We start from the raw sequence: 15,436 nt of genomic DNA, 5'->3' as shown, positions 1-15,436 counted from the left end.
AAGCATGGCAAAAGTTAAAAAAAAATTTTTTTTAAAAAAATATGAAAAAAAAAATAAAAAAATTATATCACCCCCCTTTCGCTCCATTCAAAATAAAACAATTAAAAAACAAATCAAACCTACACATTTTGTATCGCTGCATTCAGAATCGCCCGATCAATAAAAAAAAGGATTAACCTGATCGCTAAACGGCGTAGTGAGAAAAAAAAATCCTAAACGCCAGAATTATGGTTCTTTGGTCACCACGACATTGCATTAAAATGTAATAACGGGCGATCAAAAGAACGTATCTGCACCAAAATGTTATCCTTAAAAACGCCAGCTCGGCACGCAAAATACGACGGCATGACTCAAGGAGAAGTCATTATTATGGGGGACTTCAACTACCCTGAAATAGATTGGGGAACGGAGATCTGCAGTTCCAACAAAGGTAATCTGTTTTTGACAACTATGAGAGACAATTACCTTTCACAACTGGTTCAGGACCCAACAAGAAGGGGGGCACTGCTAGACCTAATATTAACCAACAGGCCAGACCGCATATCAAATATAAGGGTTGGGAATCACTTTGGGATTAGTGATCACAAAATAATAAGTTTGCATGTATCCATTTAATAAGATGTGTAGTAGAGGGGTTACAAGGACACTTAATTTCAGGAGGGGAAATTTCCAACAGATGAGAGATGATCTTAGTGCAATTAACTGGGACGATATCATGAGACATAAAAATACATAAAGAAAATGGGAGCCGTTTATTAGCATCCTGGATAGGACCTGTGCACAGTATATACCGTATGGGAATAAACATACTAGAAATAGGAGGAAACCAATATGGCTAAATAGAGCTGTAAGGGGCGCAATAAGTGACAAAAAGAAAGCATTTAGAGAATTAAAGGAAGAAGGTAGTGATGAGGAATTAAATAAATACAGAAAATTAAATAAATTCTGTAAAAAGCAAATCAAGGCAGCAAAGATTGAGACAGAGACTGATTGCCAGAGGGAGTAAAAATAATCCCAAAATATTCTTTAACTACGTAAATAGTAAAAAAGTAAAAAATGATAGTGTTGACCCCCTTAAAAATAGTCTGGGTGAAATGGTGGATGAGGATGAGGAAAAAGCCAATATGCTAAATTACGGTACTTTTTTCCATCAGTATTTACACAAGAAAATCCCAGGACAGACAATATGATCAGTGATAACAAAAATTCCCCATTAAGTGTCACCTGCTTAACCCAGCAGGAAGTAAGTCGGCGTCTAAAAAAAACAAAATCACTAAAATTGACAAATCTCCGGGCTCAGATGGGATACACCCCCGAGTAATACAGGAATTAAGTACAGTCATTGATAGACCATTATTTTTAATCTTTAAAGACTCCACAATAACAGGGTCTGTACCACACGACTGGCGTATAGCAAATGTGGTGCCAATATTCAAAAAAGGGACAAAAACTGAACTCGGAAATTATAGGCCAGTAAGCTTAACCTCTACTGTGGGTAAAATCCTGGAGGGCATTCTAAGGGATGCTATACTGGAGTAAAGGTACCTTCACACATAACGATATTGTTAACGATATCGTTGCTATTTGTGACGTAGCAACGATATCGTTAATGAAATCGTTATGCGTGACAGCGACCAACGATCAGGCCCCTGCTGGGAGATCGTTGGTCGCTGAATAAAGTCCAGAACTTTATTTAGTCGCTGGATCTCCCGCTGACATCGCTGGATCGGCGTGTGTGACACCGATCCAGCGATGTCTTCACTGGTAACCAGGGTAAACATCGGGTAACTAAGCGCAGGGCCGCGCTTAGTAACCCGATGTTTACTCTGGTTACCATGCTAAAAGTAAAAAAAAAACAAACACTACATACTTACCTACCGCTGTCTGTCCTCCAGCGCTGTGCTCTGCTCTCCGGATTATTGCAGAAGGATGGTAACACGATTTCCTGGTTCCTATTTTTAAGAGTTGCTACTTTTGGAATAAACGAGGGATCAAGTTTGAGGATTAAACTTTCATCTCTAATCTGAAGGTACGGATCCCTAGTACTCAGAGCCTGAATCTCCCCCACTCTCTTAGCTGTGGGAATAGCTACTAAGAACGCTGTCTTTCGTGTTAGAACCGAAATGGGCATATTATCAGCTGAGGCGTAAGTATCTTTACAGAGAAATCTGAGGACCAAATTAAGGTCCCAGGAAGGCGACAGTTGCCTAATGGTGGGGCGTAACCTCTGGGTGGCTCTGATAAACCTGACTATCCAAGGGTGAGATGCTAGGGAATAGTCAAAAAAGGAGCTAAGAGCGGAGATCTGCACTTTCAGGGTGCTTGGTTTGAGACCTTTATCAAACCCAGCCTGCAGGAAATCTAGAATTCTAGGTAAGTCGGGAGTGCCTGCCGCAATCTCGGACCTGCCACCCTCCAGACAGAATCGTCTCCAAATCTTCAAATAAATTGCCGACGTGACAGGCTTCCTACTTGCCTTGATTGTGGCAATTACTTGACTTGATAGCCCTCTGGCCTTCAAGATCATCCCTTCAGGATCCAGGCCGAGAGATGGAGCTTCTCTGGATTTGGGTGATACACAGGACCCTGGTGGATTACATCTGTCCTGAGAGGCAGCTCTACTGGGTTCTCGACCAGACGGGAGAACCAACTTCTTTTCGGCCAGTATGGCACAACCAGAATAACTCGAGCCCGGTCTTCCTTGATCTTCTTGAGAACGGCAGGGATTAATGCCAGAGGAGGGAAGGCATAAGAGAGAGGTTCTGTCCAATCCTGGCTCAGACAGTCTATCCCTTCCGGAAGATCCCGCGGGTTCAGAGAGAAGAATTTTGAGACCTTCGAATTTCTCCTGTTTGCAAAAAGGTCTATACTGGGAGTTCCCCAGCGAAGACACAAATCCCGGAAGATATCCTGGTTGAGTTCCCACTCTTTTGCAAACACTCTCCTCTTCTGCTCAGGTAGTCTGCAATGACGTTCTGGGAGCCTTCTAGGTGACACGCAGAGATGGAAAGGACCGATCTTTCTGCCCAGCGAAATATTCTCCCTGCCAGTTCCTGAAGTCGATAGTGCCTTGGACCTCCTTGATGCTTCAGAAAGGAAACCGTAGTCACATTGTCGGATAGAATCCTGACATGTTGATTCTCCAGAATCTGATGGTTCCTTTTCAAGGCCTCCCAAACGGCATACAGTTCTTTGAAGTTGGAGGAACTGTGAACGACGTCTGAAGGCCATCTGCCCTGTAGAATCCTGCCTTTTAAATGAGCACCCCAGCCCCAGGCGCTGGCGTCTGTTGTGATTACCACATAGGGATCGGTGGACCATAGCACCCCGTTCCTTAACTTCTCTGGGTTTGTCCACCAAAGGAGAGACCTTCGTACCTGATACGTCAGCTTTAAAATATTGTCCAGAGAAGACTGACGCCGGTCCCATTTGGAGAGGATTAATCTCTGCAGAGGTCTTGAATGGAACTGTGCCCATCTTACACATGGTATGCATGCCGTCATTAGGCCTAGCATTCTCAAGGCCATCCTTACTGAGACTCTGTTCTAGTAAGAGTCTGACCTGGATCCGTATTGCCTCCAGCTTGGACTCTGGTAGAAGCGATATTCTGTTTACTGAATCCAAACATACTCCCAGGAAGATCATCTTGTGTTCCGGAGTTAAGTCGGATTTCTGCCAATTTATGACCCAACCTAACTATTCCATCACAGATAAGGTTCGGTTCCTGTGATCTACTAGAATCTCCGGAGTACTTGCCACCAGGAGGAAGTCGTCGAGATAAGGAATTATTCTGATTCCTTGGTTCCTTAGGAAAGCAACAATCTCCGACACCAACTTTGTAAAAATCCGAGGAGCCGATGCAAGGCCGAACGGAAGGCTCTGAAACTGGAAGTGACAGGTCCCAGATGGCAGAACTACCGCAAACCTCAGAAGCCTCTGAGAAAGAGGGTGAATGGGAACCTGATAATAGGCACTTTTCAGGTCGAAAGTGCACATTACATCGTTCTGATCTATGAGGAGGATTGCCGAACGAACTGACTCCATACGGAACCTCTTGTACCTGACCCAATGATTCAGGGGTTTCAGGTTCACTATTGTGCGAGAGTCGCCGGAGGGTTTCGTTATTGAAAATAGGGAAGAGTAGTGACCCTGGCCTACTTCTAATGGTGGTACTGGAATTATGACTTGAGAGGAAAGCATCCCCATTAAGTCTATCATCATGGGCGAGTCCCGAGGAACCATCATAGGAACAATGTATCTGTCTGGTGGAGGGGAATAAAGCTCGATCCTGTAGCCCTCTGCCACAGTCCGAAGAACCCACTGATTCTTGGTGATTTGAGCCCAGCTGTCTGAAAAGTGACGAAGCCTCCCCCCTATAAGGGTGGCGTCATTGAGACTTAGATTTCGAGGAGGGACTGAAGAAAACATTTCTGTTCCTATTACCCTGGGTACGTGAACCCCTGTTGAATCCCCTGTTAGATCTACCGCCTCTGAAGTCTGACTGTCTCCTGAAGGAGAACCCTCTCCGAAAGGTCTGCGACCTCTTAGGCTTGTCCTCCGGAAACCCTTTTTTCTTGTCAGAGGCTGACTCTAGAATAGTATCTAGAGATGGACCGAATACCCTTGTACCTGAAAAGGGGATTGAGAATAGCTTGGTCTTAGAGGCATTATCTCCAGACCAAGATCTTAACCAGACCGCCCTCCTAGCCGCATTAGATAATGAACTATTTCTGGCCGAAAATCTGACGGATTCAGCCGTCATGACGGACAGAAAAGCCTTGGCAGATCTCATTATAGGGAGAGATTTTAGGATCTCGAGGTCTTATTAGAGAGATGCTCTTCTAATTGACCCAACCAAAGGTACATAGACCGGGCTACTGAGGTAGCTGCAATGTTGGTCTTAATTAGCGCCGCAGAGGATTCCCAGGTCCTTTTTAACAGTACGTCGGCTTTCCGATCCATGGGATCGCGTAAGTTTGATGAGTCCTCGAAAGGAATAGCAGTCCTTTTGGCAACCTTTGCCACAGGAACGTCCACTTTGGGGATCTCGTCCCAAAGTTTTACTTCCTCTGAGTCAAACGGCAGACGAGCCTTAAAGTCCTTGGACAATACCAGCCGACGTTCTGCCTCCTTCCACTCTTCGAGTACCATGGCTTTGATATGCTCGCTAACTGGGAAGACTGTCTGCCGACGCGACATAAGTCCCCCAAACATCAGGTCCTGCCTGGATTGCGGTTTAGCAGTTTCTTCTATTTGCATTGTGCTCCGCACCGCTTGCACCAGATCATTCGTATCCTCAGCCTGGAAGAGGTACTTCCTCTGGTGGTCCTGGCTTCCCGAAGGAAGCTCCCCTTCTTCTTCAGAGACAAAGTCTTCAGAGTCAGACCTATCTTCAGAGGAAAATTCTGGTTCTTTAAAGTCCCGTTCCTTCCTGGCCTTCTTGCGGACAGGAATAGGGCTAGATCTTTCCATCATACTAGACAGAGGATTGGACTTCCTCTCGTATAAGGGACCTCATCTCCGATAGCAGTGAGGGCTGCTCATCTCTCATAACCTTGGATGTGCAATCTGCACATAAGGTTTTCCCATGCGAGTCTGGCAGCTTTACGCTACATATGGGGCATCTACTGGACTTCCCAGAGGCCTTGCCGGATTTCTTAACTGGACCAGGCGGGACAGCGGGGGTACCCTTATCCTTAAACGATATAAGATAGGGAATAGGTAAGGAGCACCTGTCTGTGCGAGCCGGTGGGGAAGTTTGCGCTATGCGCACTTACCCCCTCCTCAGGTGGCATGCTTCCTTCCATGTTTGCAGAGGTCCTCGGAACTCCCAACAGAAGCGCTACAGCCGCCGACTGAACCGCGCTGGAACGCACACCTCCCCCGTACATCAGCGTTACCGGAAGTGACGGTAACGGGTGCCGCGAAACCGGAAGTGACGTGGCCCCTGGGAACTTCCGCTCAAAGACGCCGAGCCGGGCAGCGCCGGCCTCCAGGAACCGTGTCCGCAGCCGAGAGCCTCCCTCCGGGAGGAGCGGCTGCCTCCAGGATCCTTGTCCACTCCTGGTCTTTGGAGCAGAGGGACCCCCCTCTGGAGGGTATCTGCCCTGAGCCTCTTGACAGGGGGGAAGGGTATTGGACGAGCCGCACGATCCCCCTGAGCTCCGGTAAGTTGCTCTCGTGCGTCCCTTGCAGGGACAGGAAAAACACTGAGGTTTGCGGGTGGGACCGGACCTTTTAAACTCTCGTGTGTTTCCTGTCCCAGCAAGGGAGGAAGGACGTCCTCCAGAGTGCTGTCAGGATGACGTCCTGGAAATATGTGTAAGTGGGTTAAGAGCTGGCTCAGGGATAGGAAACAAAGGGTGGTTATTAATGGAGCACACTCGGACTGGGTAGCGGTTAGCAGTGGGGTACCACAGGGGTCAGTATTGGGCCCTATTCTTTTTAACATTTATTAATGACCTTGTAGGAGGCATACCGAGTGGAATTTCAATATTTGCAGATGACACTAAACTCTGCAGGGCAATCAATACAGAGGAGGAAATTTTATATTACAGGATGATTTATGTAAACTAGAAGCTTGGGCTGATAATTGGCAAATGAGCTTTAATGGGGATAAATGTAAGGTCATGCACTTGGGTAGAAGTAATAAGATGTATAATTATGTGCTTAATTCTAAAACTCTGGGCAAAACGGTCAATGAAAAAGACCTGGGAGTATGGGTGGATGACAAACTCATGTTCAGTGGCCAGTGTCAGGCAGCTGCTACAAAGGCAAATAAAATAATGGGATGCATTAAAAGAGGCATAGATGCTCATGAGGAGAAAATAATTTTACCTCTATACAAGTCACTAGTTCGACCACACTTAGAATACTGTGCACAGTTCTGGTCTCCGGTGTATAAGACAAACATAGCTGAACTGGAGCGGGTGCAGAGAAGAGCGACCAAGGTTATTAGAGGACTGGGGGGTCTGCAATACCAAGATAGGTTATTACACTTGGGGCTATTTAGTTTGGGAAAACGAAGACTAAGGGGTGATCTTATGTTAATGTATAAATATATGAGGGGACAGTACAAAGACCTTTCTGATAATCTCTTTAATCATAGACCTGAGACAGGGACAAGGGGGCATCCTCTACGTCTGGAGGAAAGAAGGTTTAAGCATAATAACAGATGCGGGTTCTTTACTGTAAGAGCAGTGAGACTATGGTACTCTCTGCCGTATGATCTTGTAATGAGTGATTCATTACTTAAATTTAAGAGGGGACTGGATGCCTTTCTTGAAAAAGAATAATGTTGCAGGGTATATATACTAGATTCCTTGTTAGGGTGTTGATCCAGGGAACTCGTCTGATTGCCGTATGTGGAGTCAGGAAGGAATTTTTTTTCCCCAGTGTGGAGCTTACCCTTTGCCACATGGGTTTTTTTGCCTTCCTCTGGATCAACATGTTAGGTTAGGCTATAGGTTGAAATAGATGGACTTAAAGTCTTCTTTCAACCTTAATAACTATGTTACTATGTTTTTCTGATTGTCCATGTCTCTTTCCTCATGGGCAAGCATTGCAGGACCTTCGGTATCCATGATTACGACCACTAGTAAAAACTCTTACTGTAACAGCGGCTGTAATGGATATTTAAGGTCCTGCAATACTTGCACATGAGGAAAGACAAGCAGTATCAGAAACTATACTCTTATTGGAGGCATTTGCTAATATTACAACACATTGGGTTAGGATCTTGGAGATGGGAATACCCCTTTAATTACATTACACACACCACAAATTGGATATATCCTTAATTCAGAGGGATATTGCGCTCAGATGCCTATGTTCCCCGATAATGGATTGTGTAAACTATGATTATCATGAAGATAAAGAAAAACAATAATTCTATGGTATGTCTGTAGGCTTCTTGCAGCTAAGGAGTCAGCGTGTTTTGGCTTTTGAGACCCTATTCTCACATTTGGTTTAACACCTACAGTATGGAAAATAAGTATTTGATACACTGCCGACTTTGCAAGTTTTCCCACCTACAAAGAATGGAGAGGTCTGTAATTTTTATCGTTGGTACATTTCAACAATGAGACACAGAATTTAAAAACAAAAGAAAATCACAATGCAACTAAATTTAAAAATCATACAAACTTAAAATTGGTAGTGTATCAAACACTTATTTTCCCCATTGTACATGCTAGCAAGGGAGCAGGTGGGGAAAAAGTGTTGGATCGTTTGATTTTCTAGATTTGACAGTCATTTCCTAATTAATCTATAAGACACACAATGTTTAAGCTACCTGGAGATAGTTTGCTTCAATTAGCTGCTCACATAGTGGGACAGTGCAAGTATTCAAATGCCCTAAGCATTTGACTGCATTAACTCATAACTGCATAACTAATACATTCACCATTTTCATTACCACGTTCATATCCCTCACCACCTTTTAAATTGTGCAGTTCAAAATGTAAATATACTCTAATTCTAAATGTTTAAAGAATTATAAAGTCCCTACTATTCCATCTTTCCTGCACTGTGAGCAGGGATCACAAATTGAGCACAAGTAGGAATTGACAACAGGTGCATGCTCTGTAGAGTAGTGACTAGCCCAGCCCCTGAAATTGAGGTCACAGATGACGCTTCAGAGTGGAGACAGCAGCTGCGACCCCTGATGAAGTTCTGTTTATCCCCGTACGAACAGAGGCTTCTGAATGGAATGGTCATTAAAAATGAAATAAAAAAAAAAGTTAGATTAGAGTAGAGAAGAAACAGTAGGGACTTTTATTTCATGTATATTAGAATAATGATTAGATTACGAATTTAGACATTTAGGGCAGAGACAGACTGCCGTATTTCTAGTGCGAGAATTGCATCGCACTGCATGGACTGGCACGTCTCCTGACCTGAGCAAGACCGTATGATGTATTTCTATGCATCTGTCAAGCTCAGGTCAGGAAGCGTAGACAGTCAGTACGATGTTAACCATGCGATTCTCACAGCACGAGAAATACAGCAGTCTGTCTCTGCCCTTAGGATTAAAATCAATTTTACTTTCAGACCACCCCTTCAAACCCCAATCTATATTTCATTTACTCATACACAAACTCAGAGCTCTGTACCAATGGACACAGCCTACTACCTCTAAGAAGACCAGAAGAGAGTTTAACCGGTGACAAGGAAAGAGAGGATTTGCTGGGTGATGGATAATAGTCGCAAATGCCTGTAGCAAACTTTTCTGCATCTTCTCTTGACTGGAATGATTTGAACCGAGAGCCTTTCAGCATTTTCACAACCTGCAGGGCTTCCTTTTGGTCGGTGTAAATGTGGATTTTTTCTGAAACAATAAGCAGGGCTGTAAATTAGTCTCAAGTAGCAAGCAATGACCTCATTAATGGAATTTTATCGCCACAAACTGACTATTAAAACAAAGTACAACGCCTTGCTGGGGGACTATTAAAAAAAAAAAAAAAAAAAAATCATACCTTTGGCTTCCTAATTAAAATTTATTCACACTGCATTTATTCATACTGCCAATTATTCTTAGGTCAAATTTGATCAAGAAACTTGTTCCACGCTTGGCATTACCTAGCAGTGCATCTTAACCCTACTCATTTTCCATTTCCACCTCTTAATTAACTGACTGCTCTAACTTAAAAACGTTTTTTCTCACAAAGCAAGTACCGCACTTCTCAGACTATAGGAAGGACTTTTTCCTCCAAAAATTTGTAGGAAAATGGGGGGTGCGTCATAGTCCTGATGTCCTTAATCTGGCTGTGGTGGGGAGGTGGGGGAGCGGCAGAGGCGGAGCAGCAGGTCACAGGCGGCAAGAGCCGGCTGCTGCAGCCAACTCCTGTGCCTGCTGCTAAAGAGAAATGAATATTCACTCCATTCCATGCCCATGGGCGTGGAAAGCAGTGAATATTCATTTCTCTTTAATTGTGGGGCCAGTGTTATCTGCAGCAGCCGCCTTCTTGCAGCTACTCAGTGTTCAACTGTGCCAGCTTACTTAAGGCAATCAATATTCCCGCATTCCACGCTCAGACGTAGAATGCAATGAATATTCCGTGCCTTTAGTAGCGGCACACGTGAAAGCCCGGCAGCTGCAGGAACCCAGTGGCTGCAGATGACGCCGCTCGCTAAAGAGCAATGAATACTCACTGTGCTCCACGCACAGAGTCCCAGAGTGGAGAAAATAGGTATTAGTCATACCGGTAATTATGTTTCCAGGAGTCCATACTGACAGCACCCCGGAGGACGTCCTCCTCCTCCTCGCAGGGACAGGAAACACACGAGAGTTCAAATATCCGGTTCCACCCACCGATCCTCAGTGTTGTAACAAGAACCAAATCATGGAATAATGCAAATAAATTTTTTAATGACTTAATTACATTACAAAATAATATATAGGCACAAGTCTGAATACACCTGAGTTTATTACATACATGGGGGGGGAACTACCGATGCTGTCCGTATGGACTCCTGGAAACATAATTACCGGTATGACTAATACCTATTTTCCAGGATGTCCTCCTGACAGCACCCCGAAGAGTACCAAAGGACCTCCTCAGGGTGGGATTACCGCTTGGAGGACCTTCCTCCCAAAAGCCGTGTGCTGACCAGAAGTTACATCAAGTTTATAATGTCTACAGAAAGTGTCAGCCTTGGCCCACGTTGCGGCCTTACAGATCTGTTCTACCGAAGCTCCCGCATGCTCCGCCCAGGAGGCAGAAACACCACGGGTAGAATGAGCTTTTAAGCCTGAAGGAGGGGGGGGGGGGGGGGTGAGAGATACCTTTTGACCGATAAGCGTCTGAGATCACATTAGTGATCCAACGAGCGATAGAGGCCTTCTTACCCTTATTCTTTCCCCCGAACAGAATGAAAAAATTTGGATCTAAACGCCAAGAGTCTGTGGCTTTTAAGTAGTCTAATACCCCTTGCCTAACATCCAGAGAATGGAGGGCCCTTTCTTTGTCGTTAGCTGGATTACTACAAAATGAAGAGAGAATAATTTCCTGATTTCTATTTTTAGTAGAGGCTACCTTCGGGATAAAGGCTGGATCTAGTTTCAGGATTAGGCAGTCTTCCCTGATCTGTAGGTAAGGATCTCTGATACAAAGAGCCTGAATCTCTCCAACCCTCTTCGCTATTTTACGAGTGAGAATAGGAATAGGCATATTATCCCCTGAAGAGTAGACGCCCCTACATAGGGCCCTAAGAACCAAGTTAAGGTCCCAAGATGGAGACAGCTGTCTAATGGAGGGATGCATTCTCTGAGTGGCCCTAATGAACCTTATTATCCATGGATGAGATGCCAAAGGGTAGTCCAGGAATGAACTTAGCGCGGACACCTGGACCTTCAATGTGCTGGGACGAAGACATAAATTAAACCCTTTCTGTAGAAAGTCTAAGATACCCGGGACGTCCGGAGAGTCTGATACAACGTCAGACCTGCCACTTTCTAGACAAAAGCGTTTCCAGATCTTCCTGTAGATGGCTGAGGTAACTGGTTTTCTACTACCCTGGATAGTAGATATGACCTGGTCTGATAGACCTTTTGACTTCAGGATGTCCCTTTCAGGATCCAGGCTGAAAGACGGAGTTTGCTTGGGTCTGGGTGATACACTGGACCCTGGTGAATGACTTTCCCTCTGATGGGCAATTTGACTGGATTGTCAATTGCTAGAGTCCCCAGCACTGGAAACCAGCTCCTTCTTGGCCAATGCGGTACGATTAGTATGACTGCCGCCTGATCTTCCTTGATCTTTCGCAGTACAGCTGGAATTAACGCCAGTGGTGGAAATGCATATGACAGAGGTTGATCCCATCGCTGGCTCAGAGCATCTACCCCTTCTGGCAAATCCGAGGGGTTCAGGGAGAAGAATCTTGGGGTCTTCGCGTTCCTCCTGCTTGCGAATAAGTCGATGTTGGGAGTTCCCCATCTGAGACTAATCTTCGAAATATGCTCTGCTCCAATTCCCACTCTGTTGGACACAGGTTCCGCCTGCTTAGGTAATCCGCTACCACATTCTGGGATCCTTCTAGATGGATCGCTGTTATGGATAGCACTGTGTCTTCTGCCCAGCTGAAGATCATGTATGCTAGGTCCTGCAGTGGTTGATATCTTGGTCCTCCCTGATGGTTCAGGAATGAGACTGTTATGTTGTCTGAGAATATTCTTACGTGACAATCTGAGAGACTGAGCGGATTGTGTCTTAATGCTTGCCATATGGCGTAGAGTTCTCTGAAATTGGACGATCTGTCTTTTATACTTTCTGGCCACTTGCCTTGCAAAATTCTGCCTTGTAGATGAGCTCTCGAGCCCCATGCGCTGGCGTCCGTAGTAATCACTACGTAAGGGGAAGTGATACACAGAACTCCCACCTTTAGATTTTTTGATCGTATCCACCAGAAGAGAGATCTTCGTGTTAGACCCGTCAGCCTTAATGGAGCCTTTAGTGATGACTGATGTCGATCCCAGGTGGCCAAGATCTGCTTTTGTAGCCGTCTTGAATGCGCCTGTGCCCATCTGACGCATGGTATACAAGCTGTCATTAGGCCTAGAACCTTCATATCCGTCCTTATGGTAACTCGATGTTCCAACAGGTATCGGACTCGAGTCTGAATTATCATTCTCTTGAAGTCGGGTAATAAAGATATTCTGCGTCTGGAGTCCAGAAGCACCCCCAGGAAGGTTTTCCTTTGTTCTGGTACAAGATCGGATTTCTGCCAGTTTATCACCCATCCGAGATGTCTCATTAGAGCAATAGTCCGCTCTCTGATCTTCCAGAAGCTTTACGGAATCTGCCACGAGAAGGAAATTGTCTAAATACGGAATTATTATGATGCCCTGATTCCTTAGGAAGGCCACCATCTCTGATACAAGTTTGGTAAAAATATGAGGAGCAGAAGCCAGACCGAAGGGGAGGCCTTGAAATTGATAGTGGCAGGTCGAGATGGCAGAGCTACTGCAAATCTCAGCAGGTTCTGAGATAACGGATGTACTGGGACCTGGTAGTAGGCCCTTTTTAGGTTGATAGTGCACATGACCGCATTTTGATTTATAAGTGGGATTGCTGAACGAATGGATTCCATGCGGAACCTTTTTTATCTCACCCAATGGTTCAAAGGTTTTAAATTTATTATGGTGCGGGTGTCGCCAGATGGCCGTGCGAAGGTGAAAAGGGAAGAGTAGTGACCTTTCCCCAACTCTGACTGAGGGACAGGAATTATTACCTCTGTCCTGATCATGTCCTGTAAGTGATTTAGTATGGCCGAATCTGCCACAACTAACTTGGGTGTAATGTACCTTTCTGGGGGAGGAGAATAAAGTTCTACACTGTAACCCTCGGATACAGCACTGAGAACCCATTGATTTTGCGTAATTTGAACCAATTTCCTGCATACCTCCGAAGCCTCCCCCCGATACACGTGGCGTCATAAAGATTTGTTCTTATAGGCAGGGTTAAAGAAAGAACCTCTGTTCCTACTACTTTGTCCCCGGGAGCCTCTGTAGGATCCTCTGCTGGACCGACCCTGACCCCTCTGATCGAACTGCTTTCTGGAGAAGAAGCCTCTCCGAAAGGACTGAGAACGTTTAGGTTTGTCCTCCAGAAATCTCTTCTTTTTATCCGAGGCTAACTCGAGGATGGAGTCTAAAGCTGGTCCAAACACCCTCTGTCCCGAAAACGGGATAGAGCAGAGTTTGGATTTGGAGGCATTGTCACCTGACCATGACCTTAGCCACACCGCCCTCCTAGCCGCATTATATAGAGAAGTATTACGGGCTGAAAATCTAACAGATTCGGCTGTCATATCCAATAAGAAAGCCATTGCGGATTTCATTATGGGAAGGGAATGCAGAATATCAGATCTGGGGGTCTTATTGGACAGCTGCTCTTCCAACTGCCCCATCCATAGATACATAGATCTGGCCACTGAAGTGGTCGCTATGTTAGTTTCAATCAGGGCTGCGGACGCCTCCCAAGCCCTTTTAAGGAGTATGTCAGCCTTCCTGTCCATAGGATCACAAAGACTAGAGGAGTCTTCAAAAGGTATAGCAGTCTTTTTTGTGACTTTTGCAACTGGAACATCAATTTTAGGGATCTCCTCCCATAGCTTGACATCCTCAGGATCGAATGGCAGGCGACTTTTAAAGTCACGAGATAACACTAGTCTGCATTAAACATCCTTCCATTCCTCCAGGATCATAGCCTTAATATGGTCACTAATGGGAAACACAGTATGGTTCCGTGCCACAAGACCCCCGAACATTAAGTCCTGTCTGGACTGTGGATTAGCAGTGTCTTCAACCTGCATCGTGTTCCTGACCGCCCGGACCAGTTCATCTGTCTCTTCAGAACGGAAGAGGTACTTCCTGCCCCGGTCCTGGTTTTCTACGGGAATTTCTCCCTCCTCCTCTGATAGTGAGTCCCTGAGCTCGAAACCTTCATCAGAAGAATACTCTGGCTCCTCGTGCGCCTCCTCCTTCCTGGCCCGCTTGCGACCAGCTATGGGACTGGCAGGCCGAGAATGTGATAGGCTGGCTATAGAAGCCTGCACTTCCTCCTAAATAAGGGATCTCATCTCAGAAAACAGTGATGACTGCTCGACCTTCATGATCTTAGACGTGCAGGTGTCACAGAGGGTCTTGCCATGGGAATCTGGTAGTTTAATATGGCATACGGGACATCTGTAGCTTTTCACCGTGACCTTCCCAGACTTTTTAGTCGTGACCGGGGGAGCTGCAGGGTTTCCCTTATCCTAGACAACATAAGATAGGGAGAATAGGCTAGATGGAACGAGGGATCTCCTGGATAAAAGGGGTGTACTGCCCAGGGCAGACTTACCCCCTCCTCGACGTTTCTTTCTTCCATAGCCTGTAGCAGACGATACGACCTCCTCCTCAGGTGCTGGACGCTAGCGGAGTAGCGACCGCTGTCGGCGTTCTCCTGCTGGAGCGTCTGCTTTACCACTCATAGAACGCCACCGGAAGTGACGTTCCGCCGGCTCCGATGAGACCGGAAGTGACGCGACTCCACATACGCGGAAGTGCCGGCCGCTGTAGCGTCTCCAAACCTGCGTGTTCTGGAGACGCTGATGGAACGCCGCCACGTCCTGATCCGAGAGCCTCCCACCGGGAGGAGCGGTACGATCCCGGAGCCTCGTCCCGCTCCGGGCCTTTGGGGTAGAGGGACTCCCTCCCCCGGGGAGTTTCGACCCTGGGCCGCTTGACAGGAGGAAGGTTTGGAAGGCCCGCCCGATCCTCCTGAGCCCGGTAAGCCTGCTGCTTCTCTGCGTGTGTCCCTCCGTGCAGGGACAGGAAAAACACTGAGGATCGGTGGGTGGAACCGGATATTTGAACTCTCGTGTGTTTCCTGTCCCTGCGAGGAGGAGGAGGAGGAGGAGGAGGACGTCCTCCAGGGTGCTCTAAGGAGGGATG

The 15,436-nt window shown here is 46.1% G+C and overlaps 1 protein-coding gene across 5 annotated transcripts in view; it reads right to left on the bottom strand.

Moving 5' to 3' along the window:
• The window catches only part of ANKLE2 (ankyrin repeat and LEM domain containing 2), a 162,112-nt gene that overhangs the window by 87,388 nt on the left and 59,288 nt on the right, over positions 1 to 15,436 (bottom strand). For 3 of the 5 annotated variants that reach the window (XM_069756102.1, XM_069756099.1, XM_069756100.1), the window contains exon 3: positions 9,134 to 9,328. The exons of the other annotated variants lie outside the window; for them this stretch is intronic. In XM_069756102.1, the coding sequence (XP_069612203.1) occupies positions 9,134 to 9,328 (195 nt within the window). The remainder of the gene's footprint in view (positions 1 to 9,133; positions 9,329 to 15,436) is intronic. 5 annotated transcript variants of the gene reach the window in all.

The sequence above is a fragment of the Ranitomeya imitator genome, chromosome 1, assembly GCF_032444005.1.
Source record: "Ranitomeya imitator isolate aRanImi1 chromosome 1, aRanImi1.pri, whole genome shotgun sequence".
Taxonomy (NCBI): domain Eukaryota; kingdom Metazoa; phylum Chordata; class Amphibia; order Anura; family Dendrobatidae; genus Ranitomeya; species Ranitomeya imitator.
The sequence above is the reverse complement of the archived record's forward strand: the minus strand, read 5'-3'. Positions and strand labels throughout refer to the sequence as shown.